This window comes from Trifolium pratense, linkage group LG2, assembly GCF_020283565.1.
Source record: "Trifolium pratense cultivar HEN17-A07 linkage group LG2, ARS_RC_1.1, whole genome shotgun sequence".
Lineage (NCBI taxonomy): Eukaryota > Viridiplantae > Streptophyta > Magnoliopsida > Fabales > Fabaceae > Trifolium > Trifolium pratense.
Genome location: NC_060060.1, coordinates 47,253,457 through 47,276,649, shown reverse-complemented (window position 1 = coordinate 47,276,649; position 23,193 = coordinate 47,253,457). Strand labels below are relative to the sequence as shown.

The 23,193-nt window shown below is 31.9% G+C and overlaps 2 protein-coding genes and 1 pseudogene across 3 annotated transcripts; 2 read left to right on the top strand and 1 right to left on the bottom strand.

Moving 5' to 3' along the window:
- The first annotated feature begins 4,549 nt into the window (after nucleotides 1-4,549).
- LOC123904812 lies at nucleotides 4,550-5,841 on the top strand (annotated as a pseudogene).
- Nucleotides 5,842-7,148: 1,307 nt separating this feature from the next.
- LOC123905945 (RHOMBOID-like protein 2) lies at nucleotides 7,149-10,673 on the top strand. The gene is made up of 5 exons (XM_045955752.1): nucleotides 7,149-7,629; nucleotides 8,578-8,741; nucleotides 8,880-9,043; nucleotides 9,314-9,564; nucleotides 10,349-10,673. Exons 1-5 carry the CDS (start codon nucleotides 7,343-7,345, stop codon nucleotides 10,461-10,463), a joined length of 981 nt encoding a protein of 326 aa, XP_045811708.1. The 5' UTR covers nucleotides 7,149-7,342; the 3' UTR covers nucleotides 10,464-10,673.
- Nucleotides 10,674-15,984: 5,311 nt separating this feature from the next.
- On the bottom strand, nucleotides 15,985-22,883 carry LOC123905944 (protein IQ-DOMAIN 23-like). 2 transcript variants are annotated; one of them, XM_045955751.1, is made up of 5 exons: nucleotides 22,338-22,854; nucleotides 18,037-18,237; nucleotides 17,301-17,369; nucleotides 16,404-17,128; nucleotides 15,985-16,209 (listed from the first exon to the last, which is right to left on the bottom strand). In XM_045955751.1, the coding sequence occupies exons 1-4, from the start codon at nucleotides 22,743-22,745 to the stop codon at nucleotides 16,421-16,423; spliced, it is 1,386 nt and encodes a 461-aa protein (XP_045811707.1). In that variant the 5' UTR covers nucleotides 22,746-22,854; the 3' UTR covers nucleotides 15,985-16,209; nucleotides 16,404-16,420. The 2 variants fall into 2 exon arrangements, with proteins under 2 accessions (XP_045811707.1, XP_045811706.1); XM_045955750.1 differs by having other exon boundaries at nucleotides 15,985-17,128; nucleotides 22,338-22,883.
- Nucleotides 22,884-23,193: the final 310 nt, after the last annotated feature.

Below are 23,193 nucleotides of genomic sequence, written 5' to 3'. Positions count from 1 at the left end.
CCTTGAGACCTCTTTGCTATTCTCTTGAAGTGATTCCCCTTTGAGAGATGTTGTGAATTGTAAGGAATGAATAATTGTGGCTTGGGCTTTTCATCGTGGCACGATGTCTCACATTCATGCGTCGTCACACGATGTCTTCCATTGTGGCACGATGAGTTCAGATTTTTTTCATAAATATTCTAGATTTTCTTCAAATAAATAACGTCTCATCGTGACACGGTGTATTTGCTGATTTTCCTTCAATTTTTGCTCCTTTTTGTATAATTTTTTCTACTTTTGCTTCTTGGTCAAGTAACTTAATTTCCTTAGGTATTTTTCATGCTTTAGCTATCAAAAGACTACTAAAATAACTAAAAACTAACCTAATTTTTTTAACGACAAATATATTATTAATAATAACCGGTCTCTGTACAAGACGAACAGAGGCCGAGAAAAACAGAACTACAAAACAAATGCGTCATATATAAGCGAAACACCAGTGAAAAGCAAATACATACACCACCTAGTAGAGGTTCACCTTTAATCTCATTCTTAGAAGGACACTCCTCAGCCTCCAGACCACCAAAGAGGACCATCAACCTGACCCAAAAAGATGCCACTAAACTCTAACTCCTGATCTCGAATCAAAAGTGATCGGCACATCGCAATCCAAAGAGCAGCTCCAGATCAGTTGCAATTACCACCAAAAAGAGGGAAACATAACACAAACACATAGAGGAACACAAACCAGACGGGAAAAAAATACGCAACTGATAAGGAATCGCATGAACAAAAAAAATAAAACATCACCTCCGTCGGCTCCGAAATAGGACCACCACCACCACCACCACTGATTTCCAAGAATAGGAAACTGAGAGGAACACAAACTAGATGAAAAAAGAAACACACATCAAGCAACAAAAAAGGAATATTACTTTTTTTTTACTACAAAAGGAATAAAACTTAAAACTATCTAAAAACATAATATAAATTCTTGTCATCAAGGATACCCTTGGATGTTGCAGGTCTATTTATCTAACAGTGAACTACCACCAACTATTTTTCTTACTTTTTTTTTCATCTTTTTCTTGTTCATCACCACCTTCATACAAAAATCGCAAAAAATAAAAAGTAAAAAATTTTAGAACCGAGAAAACTGAAAGTGGTACCCTTTCATTTATCAAAGAACATCATAGAGACCTAAGACTTTACATATCTAATAGTAGTTAGAAAATCATGGAGACATGAGATTTTACCAAATATCTTGAATCAAATACGATTATACATATCCAATAGTTAGAAAGCTTAAAAAAGGGAACAAGATTTGTTAGAAATAATATAAAATCATTGATGTGGCTCTATCCTAACAGCTTAAGCTTTTGGGATAATCAGTAATTTGACATGGTATCAGAGCCTCTCCAAGATCCGTTGGGCCACTTGTTATCAGGTTCCCGCTATCGGGTCATCCACCGTTTATATCGACATACCAAGCCTAATAGTGCTGGGCGTGAGGGGGTGTGTTAAGAGTTCATATCGGTTGCGAGATCGCCATGAGTATGTGTCTATAAGCAAGAGGCAATCCTCACTTTATAAGTCGGTTTTGTAAGGATGAGTTATGCCCAAAACTCAATTCTAAGAAGATCAGAGAGATTAACGAGTTGAAAGGAAATTCACAAGAACACACGTAGAACCAATCCAGGAACGCGACAGAGAAAGAGTGTTGGAGACAGATACGTCTCATAGGGTTTGCCAGCATTATAGAAATTCCATAAACATTTGGTAGAAGTAATTAGGATTAAGAAGAGATTAATAAAAAACTTGGTGTTTAGAGATAAGAGGGTTAGGTGAAGAAGTTTATTAGAAGAAGGTTTCGAAGAGATATGAAGGACATATTTTATAGAAAGTTAAAATTGGATTGGAGAGATATGGTAGACGTGCAATGTTGTAACTGTACTGCGATTTTTTTGATTTTGAAGAAAAAATTTTGGGTTTTTCATGAATATCATGAAAATGGTGATGAAGATGGAGAAGGAGAAGAGGAAAGAAGATGAAGAAAAGTAAAATAAATCAAATGTTAGTGGTTCATTATTAGATATCATAGATTTGCAAGATCTAAAGGTATAGGTTTTAAGAAAAAGATCAAATGGTTATAATAATTTTTTTTTTACTAAGATCTATAAGTACCATTTACAGTGTTGATCCACCTTGTGCACTTGGGGTTAAAATTTAACCGAAATGACCTTTTTAGCTAACAGACTAATAGAGATGTCTTTAGGGACTAAAGCGGAACTTGTATTCTTTAAGTGACCGATGTGAAACCAAATTTTTTTAAGCGACCAAAATACTAATTAAGTTTTTTTTTTTAATTTCTTCATCTTCTTCCTCTATTTTTTCAACTTTTCTTCGTACATTAATTTGTTTTTCTTTTCTCATTGTTGTGTGAACATTTATTTTTTTTTTTGTCAAAGTTGTGTGTTGTGTGAACATTATATTAATACTTATTCTTCAATTTAGCAAGACGTGGATACATTGTGTGGATAAAAATGGCCTATACAGAAATTCCAACGCACTAATTCTAGTTGGCAAAGTTCAAACAAGAAAAAGAAACATATAATAACTTAAGAAACACATTAAACTAGGTGAAGTTCCAACATGGCTTTTCCTAAAAGTGAAGCATACGGTCACAATCCAACGTTGTTTGATAATATTGTTTCCCTCACCAAATGCCACCCGATAAGTAACTCCCAATAAAATATTTCCCTAACGTGAATTTTTTAGTATACATTGAATTTAATTTATATGCACCGTCGGTGTAAAGTTATTTTGCACATGCATCCAATAATATACCGACACATCATATAAGGTAATTAAAAACACATGATGTGTCACATTCATTAAATGATGTGGCAACACGTCATTGAATGTATGTGTAAAAAAAATTTACACCACGGTGCACAACAATTAAACTCTTTTATTTAAACCATGACTGATGTGTACAATTTTGACATGCTTATAAATAGTGTTTATTAACATTTTTTTATATTAAATACTACTTGTGTATTTATTAAAATTGATCATCTCAACAGTTTTCCAATACATATTCAAATGAAATGTATACTAAAGTGTTCACCTATTTTTAATAACACGCGATTTTGTTATACAAATAATAAAATCATTTTAATTTACTTAATCACTTGAACTCGATATCCAGTTGATTACTAAGTTTCCATTGTACTCTAATTTTTCTGTCATTTTCTAAACAATTATTTTAGTGATTTAAATTTAACTGTTTTCTAGTGTAGTCAGATTGTTTGTTATACAAATATAGGATCAGGAATAGTAATTTAAGAGACTTGCCGTTGGAACACAGGTTTTGCCAGTACACACACCGTGTATGTATAGTCTGGTTAATTATAAACAAAAATCGACTTTTCAAATTCATTGAAAAACTAATGTATTTGGCCAATATTATAGATCAAATACATTCATTATTGAATGAATCTCAAAAGTATAATTTTGCTTATAAATGAGGAAGTACTATTTATAGCTTCAATGGTGTGCACGTAATTAAAGATCAATTTAATTTTATTTTTTTTGTAAAAACTAGCTGTCATACATGGCACATGTCGTGTTCTGCACCTATCTGTGTCTATTATGCAAATTTATGTAAAAAAAATATGCATTATATTACGGTAAGTTTGTTAATAAAAGACTTTTACAAATAAAAGATATGTCTTATGTTAGGGTGAGTTTGTTAATAAAAGATTTTTGTTGCTAAAAAAAAGAGTCAAGGGTATTGTTGGTATTATGAAAAGTCTACACCAAAAAAAATTTGTATCATCTTTATATATAGGCATAGATAAATAGCAAAAGGTATACATATCGATCTTATACGCTCTATAATTTTGGCATCATATAAATTATAAAAAAAAATAGGATCTTATGTACAAAAAAAAAATCATATTAAAATAATAAAATCATATTCACAAAAAAAAAAAAAATCAATTTGTCATGTTATAACAAAAAAGTGGGGTGACGAAATTTCAAAAAAAAAAAGAAAAAGAAAGTGGGGTGACGTGGTGAAAAACATGATTAATATTGATTGGCGTGTACTATTATTTTACTCACTTTTAAGATTTATTAAATAACTCACTCCCTCAGTCTTAAAATATAAGGACTAATTGACAACTGCACGCACATCAATACTTAATTTTGATTACAAATATATTTAATTGTGTATTAATAAAAATTATAGAAATTTGCCATTTTGAAAATACTCGTTGAAACAAATCAAACAAGATCTTATATGATAATATTTACATTTATATATTTTTAGAAAAATACGGTCAAAACAAGACATATGAATAGTGCATTTAGTCAAATGAAATCTTATAAAATGGGACGGAGAGAGTATGCATCAATTATTCAATGAACCTACGAAGTCAACTGTTTCTTATAAAATGACTGAAGGTAATATAAAAATATTGCTCTCAAAAGTCGTACATTCGACATTTCAAAAGTAAAATTGTTGTATTGTACTGTACAATATAATAATATGAATTTTTTGATCATGAAGGTGTTCTTGGACCCTAAGGAGAGGAACAATACCGAATACAAGCTGGAAATATTTACTGCAGTTTACAGAAAACTTTCAGGCAAAGATGTTGTGTTTGAGTATCCTGTTACTGAGGCTTAGGTTCTAGTTTTCCCCTATCAGATCTCAGGTTCATCAGGATATGACAGCTCCATTGTCCCATTATTTCATATATACTGGCCATAACTCTTACCTAACAGGAAATCAACTCAGCAGTGATTGTAGTGATGTTCCTATTATAAAGGCATTGAAAAGAGGTGTAAGAGTTGTTGAGCTTGATATTTGGCCTAATTCCAACAAAGATGATGTTATTGTTCTAAGAGTGTGAGGGAGAATTCAAAACAATTGCTGAAATCCAAATCGAAGGATTCTGATGAAGATGAATGGGGAAAAGTAGTCAACGATGTTGTTAGTACACAAAATGAAGATGATAAGGGTGATTTTGAGTCAAATCAACACAATGATGATGATGATGAATCAAATGATGATGAATAGGAAACAAATCAGGAGAGTGAATATAAGCGTCTAATCGCTATTCGTGCTGGAAAACCTAAGGGTAGTCTTAAGTAAGCCTTAAAAGTTGAAGATGATAAAGTGAGACGCCTTAGCTTAAGCGAACAACAGATTGAAAAGGCTTCTGAGTCGCTCGGAACTGATCTTATCAGATTCACCCAGAAAAACTTTTTGAGGATATATCCGAAGGGTACACGGGTGACCTCGTCCAACTACAAGCCATTTGTTAGCTGGATGCATGGTGCTCAAATAGTTGCATTCAATATGCAAGGTTATGGAAGAAATCTTTGGTTGATGCATGGAATGTTTAGATCCAATGGAGGATGTGGTTATGTGAAAAAGCCAGATTTTCTTATGAATGTAGGTCCTAATAATGAGGTATTCAATCCTAAAGTTAAGTTGGAAGTGAAGAAGACTCTTAAGGTGAAAATATATTGAGTATGGATTTCAAACAAACTCACTTTGACTCATATTCTCCACCAGATTTTTATGTCAGGTTTGGCATAGCTGGAGTACCAGCTGATGTAACAATGAAGAAAACAAAGATAATAGAAGATAATTGGACACCAACTTGGGAACAAGAGTTTAAATTCCCTTTAACCTTACCGGAACTGGCTTTGCTTAGAGTGGAAGTGCATGAATATGACATGTCTGAGACAGATGATTTTGGAGGCCAAACTTGTTTACCAATCGCTGATTCGATTTTATTTAAGCTGTTCTTTTGTACTAATTGGAGTATGTTTCTTTTATTATGAAGAAGAATGTTGCAACTTTTTTCTCATATTAAACTTTGTTTTTTCCTGTTTGGATTTTGATCATGTGGATTTGGCTTAAACTTTCAAAAGATGTATATGTTCTGTGACTTTGTTCATTTGATTAATGATTATTACTATTTTTGCGAATGCCAACAAAATCTAATCTGACAACCGGAGGTATCCTCACTTCAGACTCTCATTTTTGCATGTTTGGTTGTGGAGGCATTAAATCAGCTCAACACTTATTTCTATCTTGTAGTACTTTTGGTTCTCTCTGGTCATTAGTCCATTCATGGATTGATTTCTCGTCGGTGGATTCTCATGATCTATTTTATCATTTTCTTCAGTTTACTTACTCATCAGGTGGTTTGCGAGTGCAACAGTCCTTCTTGCAACTCATATGGCTCGTTTGTGTGTGGGTTGTGTGGAACGGAAGAAATCAGAGACTATTCATAAACTCATAATCATCCCTCGCTAAACTTTTGGACAAAATCAAACTATTTTTCATATCATTGGTTGAAGTCAACCAACTCTTCTTTAGTTGCAAATTATCATAGCTGGTGGTCGAGCCTGTTTACCTGTTTGAGCCCGTTTACCTGTTTGAGCATTGATTAATCATTTATGTTATTATTCAGTTTTTAGCGACTCTTTGTAATCCCTTATGGTCTTTTCGGCACACCTTGTGTGGAGAAGATTTTTCGATTATTAATATCTACATTTCATTTTTGCTTTTTCAAAAAAAAATAATCTAATTTTAAGTTCATTAACATGTGCTATAATAGCATGTTAACAAGACGCTTATTATTTTTTCTAGTACAAACGCTTAAATATTTTCTATAAATAAATAAATGATTTAATTTATATACCTCGACAATATAATTATTTCTATACATGCATTCAATCAAATTACATCGTATAGATACTTGTAAAAATATTTTAGGAATTTATGATAATTAAACTTTTTTTTTCGATCAATAATAATATTATTCTTGTTACGTTATCTTGTGCAAACTTTGAAGTTAAATTTATTAGGAGACTTGGTTGCTCATACGCTAGCTAGGAGAGCTAATTCTTTAACTAGCTTTCATAGATTTGAGATTATTCATTTATATATTTAACTTTTGATGATTAATGAAATACATTAAATTTGTTTAATAATAACAATTAAACTTTTAAATAAAAAGTAATTAGTCGAAAAGTAATTTTGTTTTTTTTACAAGAGAACTTTTTTTAATTAAAAATTAGTCAAAAAAAAAAACTTTTGAATTAATTAAATATTTAATTATTTATTGAACTTACAATCTACTACTACTGGAAGCTTGTAATTGAGGTGACAGTTACATTCTACAAACCCGAAACCTGTCTTCTTCCACTACTTCCTCATCGTGTCTTTGTTTTCTTCATTTCACCGTTTCAGATTTAACACCAAACCCATCTTTCATTTTCTCTAAATTTCCAAACTTTCTTTGTTGGGTTTTTCATAGATAGATAGAGAAAAAAAATGTCTGGGAGAGATCTAGAGAGAGAAGGGGCAAACAAGAACAATTATTCTTCTTCTTATGTTCCTCCTCCTAGTTCACATGTTTATGATCATGAAACTAGTTGGACATCATGGATTGTTCCTTTGTTTGTTGTTGCTAATCTTGTTGTTTTTGTTTTAGCTATGTATATTAATAATTGTCCTAGTAAAAATCCTGGTTTTCAAGGTGATTGTGTTTTGAAGTTTCTTGGGAGATTCTCTTTTCAGCCTCTTAAACAGAATCCTTTGTTTGGTCCTTCTTCTTCAACGTAAGAGTTAAATTTCTGTTTTTTTTTGTTCTTCCTTCAATACCCATGTTTTAGTCTTACATGTTGTTTTTAGTTCTAATTTATTGTTAATTTAGTTGATTTTGGTATTGTTTTTAGTTTGGATTATTGCGGTTGCGGCGTGGTTATTGATATTGTAGAAAATTGCAGTTAAATGCAGCTGATATGGCTTCAATTGCAATCGCGCTCTGGTAGCAACGACATAATGAAATCATTATGTGGTGGCTCAGATCGCGGTTGCGAAACATTTTTGAGACCTTGTTTAGTAGTTAATCATGAACTTAGTAGAATTGGCTTTGATTTTGATTTTGTTTTAGCTTAGGTGTGGTTCCATGAAAATTTGTTTTGGTTTAGTGAATTGGATTTGGGGGTCTTATTTTTTCTGATTATACCTTGATCCAGGTTTCATGTCAATGTTATAGTACTTGGATTTAGTTGATTCTAAGAGACGAATTTATTGGCTTTAATTTGTCTTGGTAAACACTATGTGAACTTGGTGAAGTTTTCATTTTTGATGTATATATATTTATGCTCATACATGAATTGATTGAATCAATGTATTTGTTGAATTTTGTTTCACAATCCTATTAGTTTGTGTGAGGCGTTCTCGATATAGTCCCTGAATGTATCGAAATTACACAAACATCCTGAAACATGTCTTAGTAATTTTATGAATAAACAGACTAATGACAAACATGTTTTGGTATCTTTTTGTAATTTTGATTCATCCAGAGACTATTGAGGTTGTGCCTCATACATTTAAGGACAAGAATGACCGTTTACTCGAAAAAGAATGTGTAAAACTGTTAGGATTTTTAGTACTTAATTTAATCTTCAAGGTATGTTAGAGTTAGCTGAACTCCTATGTTGCATAGTAGTATAGATTTTTGGACAACTTTTAATCATCAAATTTTTTGTTGATTTTTGCAGACTAGCGAAGATGGGAGCCCTTAAGTGGGATGATGTTGTGAATCATCACCAAGGATGGAGACTCGTGACATGCATTTGGTTACATGCTGGAATTATTCATTTGGCAGCAAACATGATTAGTCTGGTCTTCATTGGCATTCGCCTTGAACAACAATTTGGGTTCGGTATATCTCTATTTTTATCGTCCGTCCGTTGAATAAGATCTATTTGATGATGAGATTATCAATAAACAGAACTGTTTCGGTATTCAAGTTCTGCATTATAAAGGTTTATGACTAAACATTTTGTAAAAATATTTGCAGTGAGGATAGGAATCATTTACCTAGTATCTGGATTTGGTGGGAGTGTTTTGTCTTCTCTATTCATTAGAAACAACATCTCTGTTGGTGCTTCGGGCGCTCTATTTGGACTTCTTGGAGCAATGCTTTCAGAACTTATCACAAACTGGAGTATTTATACCAATAAAGTGAGTGTATTTAATCATTATTTGATCCATGTTCTATTCATTCATTTTGTATGCTTTATATTTCTATAATTTGAAAAACACTTATGAATGGTTATCAGTATCTCATGATACTTGCAAGTCGTATGTCGGATTGATAACCATTTCTCTAACACTCAAATTTGTTTCTGTTCCACTAATTAGATTTAACATCTTATATCTAGGTAGTGTTTGTTTTATATACTATAGTAGGATTAAATTTCATTTCTAACACCATTTTTCTGTATCTTGTAGGTAGCTGCTTTGATCACACTTCTGTTTATTATCGTCATCAATCTTGCGATTGGAATGTTGCCACATGTTGACAATTTTGCACATATCGGGGGATTCCTGACAGGCTTTCTCCTTGGTTTCATTTTCCTTCCGCGTCCTCAATTTGGGTGGTTAGCGCAACGCCACGTTCCTGCTGGTGCTCGCCTCAAGTCTAAGTACAAGGTTTACCAATATGTTCTATGGATAGTATCTGTTATTCTATTGATTGCCGGGTAAGTTCCTTTTTTGAATCCTCATTAGCAATATAACTGATAGGACTATTAGCAGATCCAATAACCCGTGTTTAGGACTATTCATGGTTCGGTTCAGTAAGAAAAACTGAATTTTTACAACAGTTTGATAAAACTGATCCGAACTGTTGAAGTTGTTTGGAGTCCCACATTGCTCAGGTTCCCGGACTGACCTGAACTTGTTTAAAGGCTTGGTCCACGGATTCTATCCTAAGCCAAACCGGAACTACCTTTACAGAAAAATGAACTATACCTTTTTGAACTGAACTGATTCTTTGTGAACCAAATATTAGGACTGCAAAAATAGTTAAAAATCAAACTGAAAATAACCAAATTTGTGACAGATAGTTCATGATCCCAAGAATTCCGGTTCAAGTTTGTCTACTGCTATCACAATTTGGTTCTTTTCGCCTTGGTGTAGATTTTTGTTTTTTAAACAGTTCTACTCGTGTTACAACACGAGTCTTGAGAGAATACCACATATTAGTTAAATAATGGAAGTGGTGACATGTGACTGAACAAAACAGAATTTTCTTATTATTGCTAAAAAATTAAATGTGATTTTTAAAGATTTTATAAATTATCTTGATCTATTGTTAGGAAAATTAAAGGTGGTTGTTATATTTTGCTTATCTACTCTATCCAACCAATGCTAATTCTGTCATTTGTTTTGCTGTGTTTACAATTCTCATTGACCCATTCATTTCTCTAGTTATCAAAAAGTAGGTGTTATATCTAATCACTGAATTTATCTGTTGAATGGTAGGTTATCCATTGCTTTAGTGATGCTATTACGAGGCGAAAACGGATATGATCACTGCCATTGGTGTCGGTATCTAACATGTGTTCCAACTTCTAAATGGAAATGCGACGAGAGTTAAGTGAAAGGGCATGAGCTGTTCTTGTGTTCTCTTATGTATAGCTATGACTCTTACAAATTGGTTTTTTGTTTGTTAATTCCTTATAAGAATCAGTTATTAGTGTGTCCTTGGATTTATGTGAGCAAACATACATATATTATATAAAGAAATTTATTTGTACATGAAGTTTCTATTTCAATAATATTTTCTACCTGGATTTCCTGTTTTCTAGTTCTTGAAAATTGGTTCTCCCCTCGTATCATTCATTAATCTAGTTTGAATGAGTTGAGCCAGGACTTGAATCCTAAATCTTTACTCCTTAAAATCCTTACACCCTTAGCTCAAACCAGTTGAGCTACCCACTCCACCTATTCTTTTCCGCTTTTGATAATACATATTAAATTCACAATAATGGTTTAAAATAAAGTTTACCAACAAACTTATGTATAAACCTTGTATTCATAGTGTCAACCCTAGCACCTTATGTCTCAATTATTCTCCTTAATTTTGTATCAGCTAATAAGAGAGTCCTAAAGGGCCCATTTAATAAAAATAAAATTTCGGATCTATATTTTTCCCAAAAAAAGTTCAAGAATTTGGAGAACTTTTTTCTAAAAAGAAATTGAAAAACAAAATGTTTTCTCTTTAGGCCCCGTATGGTGCTTTCCCCCCGGATTTTACTTTTTTGCCCTTCAATAAAAACTTCGTTTGCTATGAACCGAATTTTTTTTGCCTTGAAAAAAATTCGGTTTCTGTTAACCGAATTTTCCCTAAATTGGAATATTTGGGGTATAAAAGATACATGGGAGGCTTAGAGAGAAAACATAAAAAAAAAAAAAAATTGATAAAGTTAGGGGCTTGGAGCCAAACGGGCTTACATGAAAAGGGCTAATATAAAATGGGGCCAATTAACTTTAGAAAAAGAGTTTTACTTTTCGCACCACCTGTCTTACATGCGTGCCCCCAATATTCCAAATTTAACCCTCTCTCTACTTAGAAAGCGAGTGTGTTAATAGAAAAAATTTGGGAAAAAAGAATTCTCTTTCTAGATAGAAAACTGCAAAGTGAGTTTGCTTTTTAGAATGCAAACTTTTTTTTCATGATTTTTTTCATCTAAGGGGGGCGCAAACATTGTGTTTGAGATAAAAATATTGTCATTCGCTACTTAAAGTGCGAAAAGTGCTCGCATTCTAAAAAGCGAGAGGGTTAGTTTGGTCATTTTAGGGATAACTGAGGAATTTTAGGGGGTGCGAAAAGCAAATCCCTTAGAAAAATTCTCTTTATGCCCCTCAATATGCTCTAAAGCCCCTCAAATTTTTAAAGCATGTTAAGGGACCTTAGAGCATATTGACGGACCTAAAGAAAAAAAAATCTTAACTTTAGAGGAATTTAGGCCCCTTCATTTGAGGGTTGGGCTCAAATGATTTGAACCCTTAAAATTAACACCTCTAGTTAAATAGCGAGTGTGTAAAATTGCAAAAACTGGCAAAAAAAAAAAAAACAGTTTGCTATAAAAAAACAATCTTCCATGCAATCAAACAGTGTTGACATGTGGCCTAATGTGATTGGCTACGTGAATTGTATAAGAGGGGACCAATTTGTGTAACAGAAATTCAACCATTCACTTATTCTTTCAAAAAAAAAATTTCTTATGTTATTTTTTCATATCTGTCCTGCCGGTGTTCTTTGGTCACCATGATTGGGATAATATGGTAATCGGTGAGGGACGTTTTTTTGGCCAAGTTGTGAACGATATGACTAACCGAAACGGGTGCCACTCAAATGGTACTTTCCCATTCATATCAAACTAGACGGTGAAGCAGCTAAGCTGGCTTTTGTACTTGCAGGCCAAACCCTTCCATTTGACACCTGAAAATCTCTAAAAGAGAGATTCCATTTAGATCTTTATTGTTATATTTAATTAGAAGTCAAGATGGTTGATTGAGCATATTTCTATATTAACGAAGAAGTGGAGATGCTCGATGTAGTCTCTAAAATTGATGTAATTTTTATGTCTAATTTTTTAATAAAATCTTTATATTCAATTTAACGACCATATCCCTTTCCTTATCGTTTCTGTTGCCAATATTAATGTAACATAAGGGCTTGCTGGTTAGCATATGAAACCCTTCAAAGTTTGCTGCCTAGGTGGCGAACCATGTTATAGTTCGTTGCTTAACTAGCGAACACCACCAAGACCAGAAGTGGACAGGTTCTATTTTGCGTGTTATTGAATCTATTTTGATAAATTTAAATACAAAATAGTGTATACATACATAAACCAATTTAAATATGCATACATACAAAAACTACAGTATTAATTATCTATACATAAAAAACTATCCAAAAATTATTACAGACGCACAACATCAATGCGTAGGTGAACCCGCTCTACTGAATAAACGTCAGGATCTAGATGACCCTGAAATGGGTTTTGGAAAGTCGACCGCCGAGCCTGACCCTCCTCCTTCTCCTCCTCCTCCTCCTCCTCAGGTTGAGCCTCATGCATGTCTTCATCCTCATGAACCTCTTGTTCCATATCTTGATCATGATCCTCCTCATCTGTCACCTCTACCTTCAAGGCCTCAACCTCCGATAGCTCGAGCTCAGGATGGTGCCGACGATAACGTTGAGGCTTAGGCGGACACTCAACCTCCCTTTTTGTCGTAGAAGATGCGCATGGTGCACAAGTCATGAGTAACATTATAATGAATATGAATTTTCTATAAGGACATTGAAAACCATTTGATATGTTACCGAGACCCAACAAGATTAATGGTTTATGGAGTTTTATTGAATACCGTTAATCTTGATGAATTTGAGTAACATATCAAATGATTTTTTTTCAATTTCTTTTAAAAAAAATTATGGATGATCTATGTGATATAAACTTTCAATCCAGCGATGAATTTTGTAAAATTCGTATTTGTTATAATGTTATTCATGACTTGTGCTCCATGCACCACTTGAACCACTCTTTGATGTTAGACATGACCATATCATATATATACAATAGAATCAACCAAGTTTCAGCACCAGAGTGGTTCGCTGCCTAACTAGCGAACGCTTAACAGTTGGTTTGCTACTTAGCCATCGAACATAACCAATAAAAAAAATGAACATGCAAGTGTTGATTCGAGCAAATGTGCACTAACCTCTTGTTTGTCAGCTTTGGTCTTCACTTGTTAAGGACTTTTGAACACAAATGCAAAGGCTGTGGATTTGGTGAGGATTTCGAGTTTTTGGGGTTTTGGAGGGATCTTTATTTTTTTGTAAACTGTTGAAATGAGGTGGAAGGTGGTTGGGCTCGTGCTATACAGTGAAGGGGTTTACTTTCTAAAATGCGAACTAGGAGAAGGGTGTTCACTACCTACATAGTGAGTCTTATTATTTTTTTCAAATCGGGGTGTTGTTTCATCTGAGAGGCATGAAGGGTGTAGACGTTGAGGTTGGGCCAAAAAAATATTTCACTTGCTACATAAGCAGCGAGCTGAGTTTGCTATTTAGATAGCGAGGGGCATATTTTAGGGAGCATGTAAGAAATTATGTTGAGAAGAAAAGAAGAACTCTTATATGAGATGTTTCTCATTATATGAAGTAGTTACACATTTACTCTCTCCGTCCCAAATTATAAAGGAAAAATTCCCATTTTTTTTGTCCCAAATTATAAGAGAAAAAATTATTTTCAAGAATGTTTTTTCCTTATTTTCATAAAATTAATTGCAAATTGCATTTAATTTCTTCCCTCTCTCATTTTCCCAATAAACAACAATCAATAAAAATTGTTTTTACATCTTCCTATGCAATTTATTCGAAGAAAAACTCACAAAAACATACTTCAAATTCTCATATTTTACTTTTTCTTAATAAGTGTGATTTTTTTATTTTCTCTTATAATTTGGGACGGAGGGAGTATATTCTATAACCTTATGGTCCATCTTCATTATGTTTGGTGGTTGTTGGATATGTTCTTACTCATTCTTGAATGCTTCCATCGTGCATGCACTTTATTCTCTTTGGTAATGTACATTAATTAGTTAATGAAACTATTGATAAAGCTTTCTGCAAAGGATGGGTCATATATACTTATTGATTTTTACAAACATATGTGACACCTTCATTATGATTCACCTGCCCTCTTTCCTTTTACAGTTTCTCTTGGTGCTATATGCAGGTGAAAATTAATTCAATTATTTTCTAGTGGTTAATACTTGATCTTATATATTCACTCTTTTTAGTTGTTAAAACAAAAAATATTTGAATGTAAAGTGGTTTATGCTTCGCGTAAAAATGAGTTAAATATTAAAATTTGAGTGTAAAAATTATATTTCAAATTAAAAGCTACAAATCATAGCTTTATATTAGAATAAATTTTAAAGATAAAATAAATTATAATCGACATCATCCAAGCATGTAAAATCAATTCTACACTTCCAGACTCAATTTTGCATTTGTTGGAACAATCAGTAATAAAAGAGAAATAAGGAATAAACGCAAACAATGAACACATGTAGTTTGATAACTGAGTTCTTCAAAGTGTAGGTACGTTTCTGATTGTAGAGTTGCTATAGTTCATTTATATTAGCTCAGATAATAAAAATAATACTTTGATCGAGATAATAAAAATAATATCCCTGAACAGTACTGCAGGATGTTACCAAAACACTCGCTATGTTAGCTCAGCTTTTGGGCAGCTCTCAACCCTCTTTTTGAGACATATGAGCCATACTCAAGACCATTATCTGGTATTAATTTACAAAATCAATTTATTTGGATATACATGATTGATAAAAGCAAATGATTTTGTAATAATGAAATTCATCACATTTTACAATTCCATTTGATATAAGAGAAAATAGAGTCCAAGTTGGATAGATGTTGTGGTCCAAAACTAAATAAGAAAAAACAAAATCCAATGGCAGAAAACAAATACTACTTCTACATCACTCTCATAATCAATTGTCTTCAACTACATGCTGTAGAGAGTATTCAAGGCAAAATTAACTCACATTCATAATAAAAACAAGAAATTTAAAAACAGAACAAAACAAAACAAACCAAAATGGAACGTTAAAAAACAAAGGAAGGAGAGTAGACATGTTGTCACATTATATCACTTTTGTCCTTTTGTTTAATGCCCATATCTGTAAATTGGACCACCGAAAGGCTAAACTAGAAAGCAAGCTAGGATAAAATTACTATGAATTTAACATATAGGGTTAATAAAACTAGCATGATTTCACATTGATAAAAAAAAATAAAAAAATAGGACATTTAATTACAAATAAAACAAATACAAATAAGAATACTATGTATGAATTTTTCTTTTTTGGTATTAACCCTTTGGCTTCCCATAGGACCTGATAATTCGAAAACCGACTGCAAATTAAATAAAGTCTGGACAAAAATTATTCCTAAAACTTTAGTAGTACAGTTTATAGCTTAGTGTTAAACCAGAAGCCTCCTTTGCCTCATTTTTATGTTCATGTGACATTGTCCTCAATTCATAATCAATAGTATATTGAAAACCAGAATTGATTGCTGAAAATACTCAAAACAAGTTATAATATTTCAACATAACAAAGCTAAGTCAAACAAAATCATGAGTCAACCATGGGGCCTTTGATAATGTAAAGACAAACACTATTTGAGTACATGTCAAATACTTACATCCTAAAACTACTTTAATACACACAAGAAAGAAAAAAAAACCACAACAAAACAATGTCTCTTCAAATCAAGTTCCTTTTTCTAGGGTTAAATATATTTTTAGTCCTATAAAAATAACATTTTTTTTGTTTTCGGGTCCTATACTCACTTTTTAATCCATACAATTATGAAACTTTAGGTTTTAGTTCCTGAACAAATATAGATAGTTCTATAATTTGTAGGGATCGAAAAGTGAATAAAAGAACTAAAAAAATAGTTGATATAGTTATAAGGACTAAAAATATATTTAATTTTTAAAACTTGCAATGTCACCTTAAATTTGTACTCCCAATTCCGTTCAAGCTACTTGTGGTTGGATAAACCTTGCTCTTAAAATCAAAATCCTTATCTGAATTAGACCCTGATTCCCAAAGACCTTGAATAGACCTAGTAGTTGAACCACATCTCTCAAACTCTAGCCTTTGTCTTGGAGCACTTTGTGACCTAACCTTAGCCCTAGAAGATTGAGTATTTGCCATGTAACTAGGATAGCCAGAGTAACCACTAAAAACACCCCATGAGCACTCACTTTTAGTAGGTGTAAAAGGACCTCTCCTTGAAACACTTTCAATTCTCGACGAAGCCGAAAATGCCTGCGGACTATTCTCGGCTGTTCGTGAAGAAGCTACTTCTTCTTTTCCTTTATGATGTTTCATAGAAGAAAGACTTGGATTGTGAGGTTTAGACAAACGTTTCGACGGTGACTCGTGTACCATAAAATTCTCACTATTGTAATCACAAGATGAATAATGATGCTGAAAAGATGTGCTAGTACTATGATGTGAGTTCAAATTTGGCTTCCATGTATCTACTTCAAGAATTTTGTCACTCTTTTCATCATCAAATTGTACTTTTTTCAATGAAGCGTCGCCGGTTTGGTTCCATGAGTTTTCTTCCATCCAACCGTCTAACCAATTCGAACCAAACCGGGCTCGTTCTAAGTTCATGTCTCTAAAATTTGCATTGGAACTACATCTCTGCAAGTTCAAAATGAAAATTCAATTCAAGGTACAACTAAAATAATAGATTCACCATTTCCAAGAAAATAGAATACAAAAGCTAGTGTTGCTTGGAGTACAAATTTGTCATGTAAACCATTTATGGATCACGTAAATTAAATCAATTATTATGGGAATGAATCATGAATACCTTGAGGATGGAAGATCCGTCAAATTTTGTACTATAGACACGAAGTGGGTGATCATAATCATCAGGGACCTATAATTATTCGAAGAAAAAAAAAATCAAATGATTATGGTTATTTTATCAAAGTAATGAACTATTGATCAAACAACAATCTTCGAGCAAATCACAAATTAGTCCTTGAAGTTGTAGGCGTTAGACAATTTGGTCTCTAACGTTAACAAAATTCTAAATGATGCCTAAATTGAAAATCTTCACATTAGTCACGATTAGATGATCAATTTAGTCTTTGAAATTGTCACGGATTTTTCAATTTCATTGATCACTTCAACTTCTATAATTTTAGAGACTAAATTTGAAAATCACTCACAATCTTTTAAGTTGTGACAAGTTGTAAAGTTATGTTACATCATTACACCCAATAAAAAGAAAAAAAAAAAATTTGTTGCATTACATCAGATTCAAAATTGCAACAATTGGTGGGGTGATGGAAAAAATTAAACAAAAAAATACAGAAAGGAAAGTTAAAAGAAAGTGAGACACCATTACATAGCCTTTCCAACAAGTTAGCATAAACTTTTTTACTAAAGTATCAAGACAACAAATAAAAGAAGAGAATAATATTGATGTTTTGTCAATGTAAACTTTTTACATAATCAATCCATTAGAAACCGTCGCTTAATTATATGACTTTTAAGTTAGATACGAAGAAAAAATTAGATACGGTGAAAGTCAAACTTACAGGATAATAAGAAAGTGGAGACTTGAAAGAGTGCGTATTGTTATCGGAAATGGGCACTCGACTTGCACGTGCTCGAGACTGAAGTCGCACCAATGTTTGCATGCGTCTTAGCATATCAGCTGTTTGTTTTCTTACAATGTGACCTCTCACCAATGCTTGCAACTTCACCAATGCTTTAAGTGCTCTTAATGCCCTCCTTGCCTTCCAAAATCATACACAAATTATTAGTAAAAAATTTAAAAAAATTATGTAACAATTTAATAATGGAATTGATTGATCCAATAGAGTTCTTCATAGGGAAAAAGAAAAATTCACATGAAGCCTAAGAAAGTTGTCTGTGATAAAATTAGGCAGACAATAGTGGTTAGAATTTCATCTTTTAATATGAATAAGTGAAAGTATCAGGGTTCGAACTTCAATCTCTGCATATTATATATGATATGTCTAAAATAAAATATAAGGAACAAATAAGTATGGAATGTTGTAAAGGTGAAGTATATTAAAAGGGAAAAAGACATAAAGAGAGAAAATGGGGTTGAAGCTTATGGGCATAATCATTAACAAACACTAATACATAGTGGAAAGTCCTCCATTATGATGCTCTTTTTTATTCATTGAAGCTTCTTATGTTACATTTTCCTCACCTTGATAAAAGGTGAAAAAAGTATTAGCTTTTTTTGGTGTAAAAGAAACAAAATTAACTTAACAAACAAGATTTCAGTTTTTCAAAAAGCATTACAGCCTAACTATAGGCCCGTGTGTCCTTAAAATAAGCTGCTTTCCCTCAAGTAAAGACTAGAATATCATTTTATAAAGTATGGTAAAATAAACTATTCTTTTACCCCCACAAAGTATGTTTTTGAGAGTCTAATCTAATCTAAATTCATACAATTAGGAAATCACATGATTAAGCTCAAAATAGAATAATCTACAATTTTATGCAGTAAAAAAAAAAATCTACATTTTGACTTTAGTAAGTAAAATTTTAAAATATAAAAACCAAAATGTAAATCTTTTAATTTATCAACAATTGCGTTGAGGTCTAGTACAAGTGATTGATACGCAGAATGTGAGTATTGTACAAACATAAAAATATCGAGTTTGATTCCTACCAATAAAACAAAAGATCAAGATATGTGTGAACGCATTGAACAAAATTGACTTCAAGGTTTTCATTATCAAGCCAAGAAGAATTAAAGTTTAGCACATAGGAGTACATATCAATGTACCTCATATACTCATGTCCTACCAAAAACGAACCTAGTAGCTATGAATCTCCAATTACATTGATTAATAAGGAAACCTAATAATCTATATAGCACTTTGGACCATATCTTAAAAATGGTTGATGATGTGGTGTCGTTGTACCATTTCATATTTTGTGTAATTTTTTATGTACATAGGGACATACCTCTTTGGTCCCGGAAAGGAAAGTATCATAACTCACCAAATACTTAGGTCTATTTTTTTTATTAATTAATAAACATTAGGTGGGGCTATATATCTATCTTATGGTATTATATTCATTATTCATACACACAAATTAAATTGCCTGTTTTCCCTTCTTTAATTGTTATGGTCCTTGTATATATTCTCACCCACTCATATTTCATTAAAAAAAAAAATGGGGTCATTTTCAGCTGAATCATTTAGCTTTGGACTCCTCACATGATCCTACTATGATGCTTTGTAACATTTTTTAATTTGGTATCAGAATAACAGTGACATGCCGTGAATTTTTAAAAACTACACTTTATAACTTCTATAAAATTATGGCTTATGGCGGATCATCATGATTCTAACATAATTACCATGATACTAAATATAAGTAACATATAGTGATAAAAAAAAAAGGAATTTAGATTCCCTTCCGTTAAGGGATTCTGCTTTCAAGCCGTTGATAAATCAATGTTTGTTAAATCAAGATGAGACAGTTTAAAAATATATAAATTTTACTTTGATTTAATAATTCAAAATATCAAGCTTGCATTTAAACAATTTGATCTAAATCAAAATGCCATTAATATTTCCACCGAGTGAATATTGAGTTTTTAGAACAGATTAGGTCTAACTATTTATTTTTTTTGTGCAAGATTAGGTCTAACTATTTAAAGAAAGTATTGTGAGATAAGCCTAGCTAATTTTACCTTGATGAAATTTAGTAAGAACAATAGTACATAACAGAACACATTTCAAAACATAATAAAAGTGACTACACACAAAAATTGCAGCCAACACGTGATAGAAATACAGGTTGCACTGACTACCATAACACTAGAACAAGAAGAAAAAAATACTCATATAAATATACAATAATTTTGGTGAACATACATCACAATTTTTAATGTTCATGGCACATGCTAGGAAGAGTTGATTACACTAATTTCAACATATTATTTTATAGTATAGGAGTATTTTTATTTATTTTTTTAACATAAATGAAATAGCAAAGCAATTATAAATTTACGCACGTAAGTGAGAAAGTCGAATTCGAACTCCGATCATAATATTCAGCCTAACAATTTCAACAATTTTTATCAATTGCACTAAAATTTGTAATCTTATATTTAACTTTTTAGTCAATGTTCTTATAATCATAAAATATCTGTAAATCTCAAAATTAAGTAATTAACGAAAAATTAATATACATAATAACAAAAATAACACTACTATCACATGAAGCAACTATTGAAATGATAGATAATACATGCATCCAAAACTAATGCTCCTCGCAACAACGCACATCTCGTCTTTGTTCGATGTGTCAAAATCAATATTTTGGTGCGTACAAAAGTATAAAAATTAAGTATGGTTAAACAAAAATAAGTCCAATAACACTATTGTAAGCCAAATTTGTCGGTGGAATTGGAACCAAAATCACTGTACACCATACACCCACGTATATATTATTTACCCAACAATAGTTAGTATTGAATATAATAAGGAGGAGGACCACGGTTCGATCCCCGTAATCGTAATTGGGATGGAACTGAAACCATTTAATGTCAGAACTGACATTGAACATGATTAGATGATAGTGACATTCGCATTGCTGAAATTGGGGTTCGAATCTTAAACGCTTAGTCACTATGTCACTTAACAAAAAATGTTAAAAGTGTTATATCCTAAATACATTAATTAAAAAACTAAATATAATAAAATTATATTAAAATTTGTATAATAAATTTTTAAAAATTAAAAAAAAATTACTTTTACTATGATTTTTTTAAAATAATACTTCAAAAATACTCTAACTAGCAAGATCCAAAAAGAAATAAACGAATTTTATTTTGAAGGAGACAAAGTGTTGGTGTTGGCAAAAGAGCATATGTTGCTTTCATGGATAGTTGAAAAATCAAAGAGAAAAAAGAACACGCGTTGAAAAATTAATGAAGCAATAGTATGATTATTAGAATATAAAAATACAACAAAAATTCTATTTCAACTAGAAAAATGAATGGGCGGAAAGGAAACAGAGAAATAATCAAAGAGTCAACAAAGTACAGTACTGATGTGGGAATGAGCTAAATTAATGCAGCATGCTTACGAAAAAATCAACAGTTAGTCTTTGAATTTTCCTCACTTTTTAGATATATAGTAGTACTATATACTATAAAAATTATAGAGATAGATCAAATATGTAGAGTAGTGGTTCGAAATTCCGATTATCTCATTTATCCATCGGGTGAAATTTCTAAATATAATAGTATCCTTTTAATTATATTTTGTGCTCAAATCTTATCCGAGAATACATGCTAAGGAAGTAAATGTAAATTTTAAAAAAAAAAATTGTGCATTTTTATTTTTGATTAAAAATTAAATTTCTTTTATTTTGACACAAAATATTAAATTTTTTATATTATTAAATATAAATTTTTTATATTAAGATATTTTATCATATACCCTTACAACAAATGTTAACATGACTGAATTTTATTTTAAATAATCAATTTAATATTTAATCTTGTTTTTACTTGATTAAATTAGTTCATAAAATAAATAACTAACAAAGAAGATATATTATTACTAATTTGACAATAAATTAAACTTATATAGAACAAATGAATGTTTGCCCACTTTGGTTTTAGAATTACTTAATTTTTATTTTTTACAAACATTTTCTTTCAAATTTTAACAATGAAGAATACTACGAATTCAATTATACTCCCTCAGTAACACTATATAAACAAAAAGAGCAAATACATATACAATGAATCTAAAAAATGATTTTTGCTTATATATAGTGTTACGGAGGGAGTAACGCAAAGAAATGAAAACATAAAACAAAAATTGTGACATACCAAGTAACCTCGGAACGCCGACTGTATCTTCCCGGCAGCATCAATTTCCTCTTGCAACCATCTCCGGTGAAGCACCGGAGTTGCATTTTTTCCAGCTCCGGTGTTACTAGTCAATCTAACAACCTCAGCAGCAGCATGAGCAGCAGCAAGTGCGGCCTCAGCAACGGCAGCAGTAGCAGCAGCAACAGCAATGGCATGTTTATTGGCATCGTAATTTCCGGCGAAAGGAGAAGAAGAAGGGTCAGAAGAATTTTTGTTGTTATGTAATGTGTGTGAGTTTGTTTTGTCTCTTGTGTTGTTCTTTGCGAAACTCCAGCTTCTTTTGTCTTTTTTTGCGGTGGTTTTGGTGGATTCTTGTGGTTGATTGCGGTGTTTTTTACCGCCGAAGAGTCGCCGGAGAAAGTTCATGGTGGTGTTTAAGTCATTAAGAGAGAGAAAGTGTGAAAAGGGGATAGAGAAGAGAAGAGAAAAGGAATGGGATGGAAGAGAGTTAGTTGCAAAGATTGAAGAAGTTGAAACACTTAAATTGAGGAGTTTGGAATATGTTCCATGCTTTGTTTATTGTCACGCACTATTCAATGTATCTCTTCACCACGCGCTATTGAAAATTTAAAATAAAATAAAAATGAATGAATTGGTAAAATATTATGGTAAATATGTACTACCAAAAATAATATTATGGTAAAAAAAGAAAATTAAATGAATGGAGGTAACTCATCAAATAAGTTTATTGAAGCTTAAAACGACCATCAGATTATGTATTATCGCAGTGAATGAATCATCTAGTTATGATATCTTAGATCATCCTCAAATCACATTCTCACACTCAAACCAACATCATCTCTAATAGTCATTA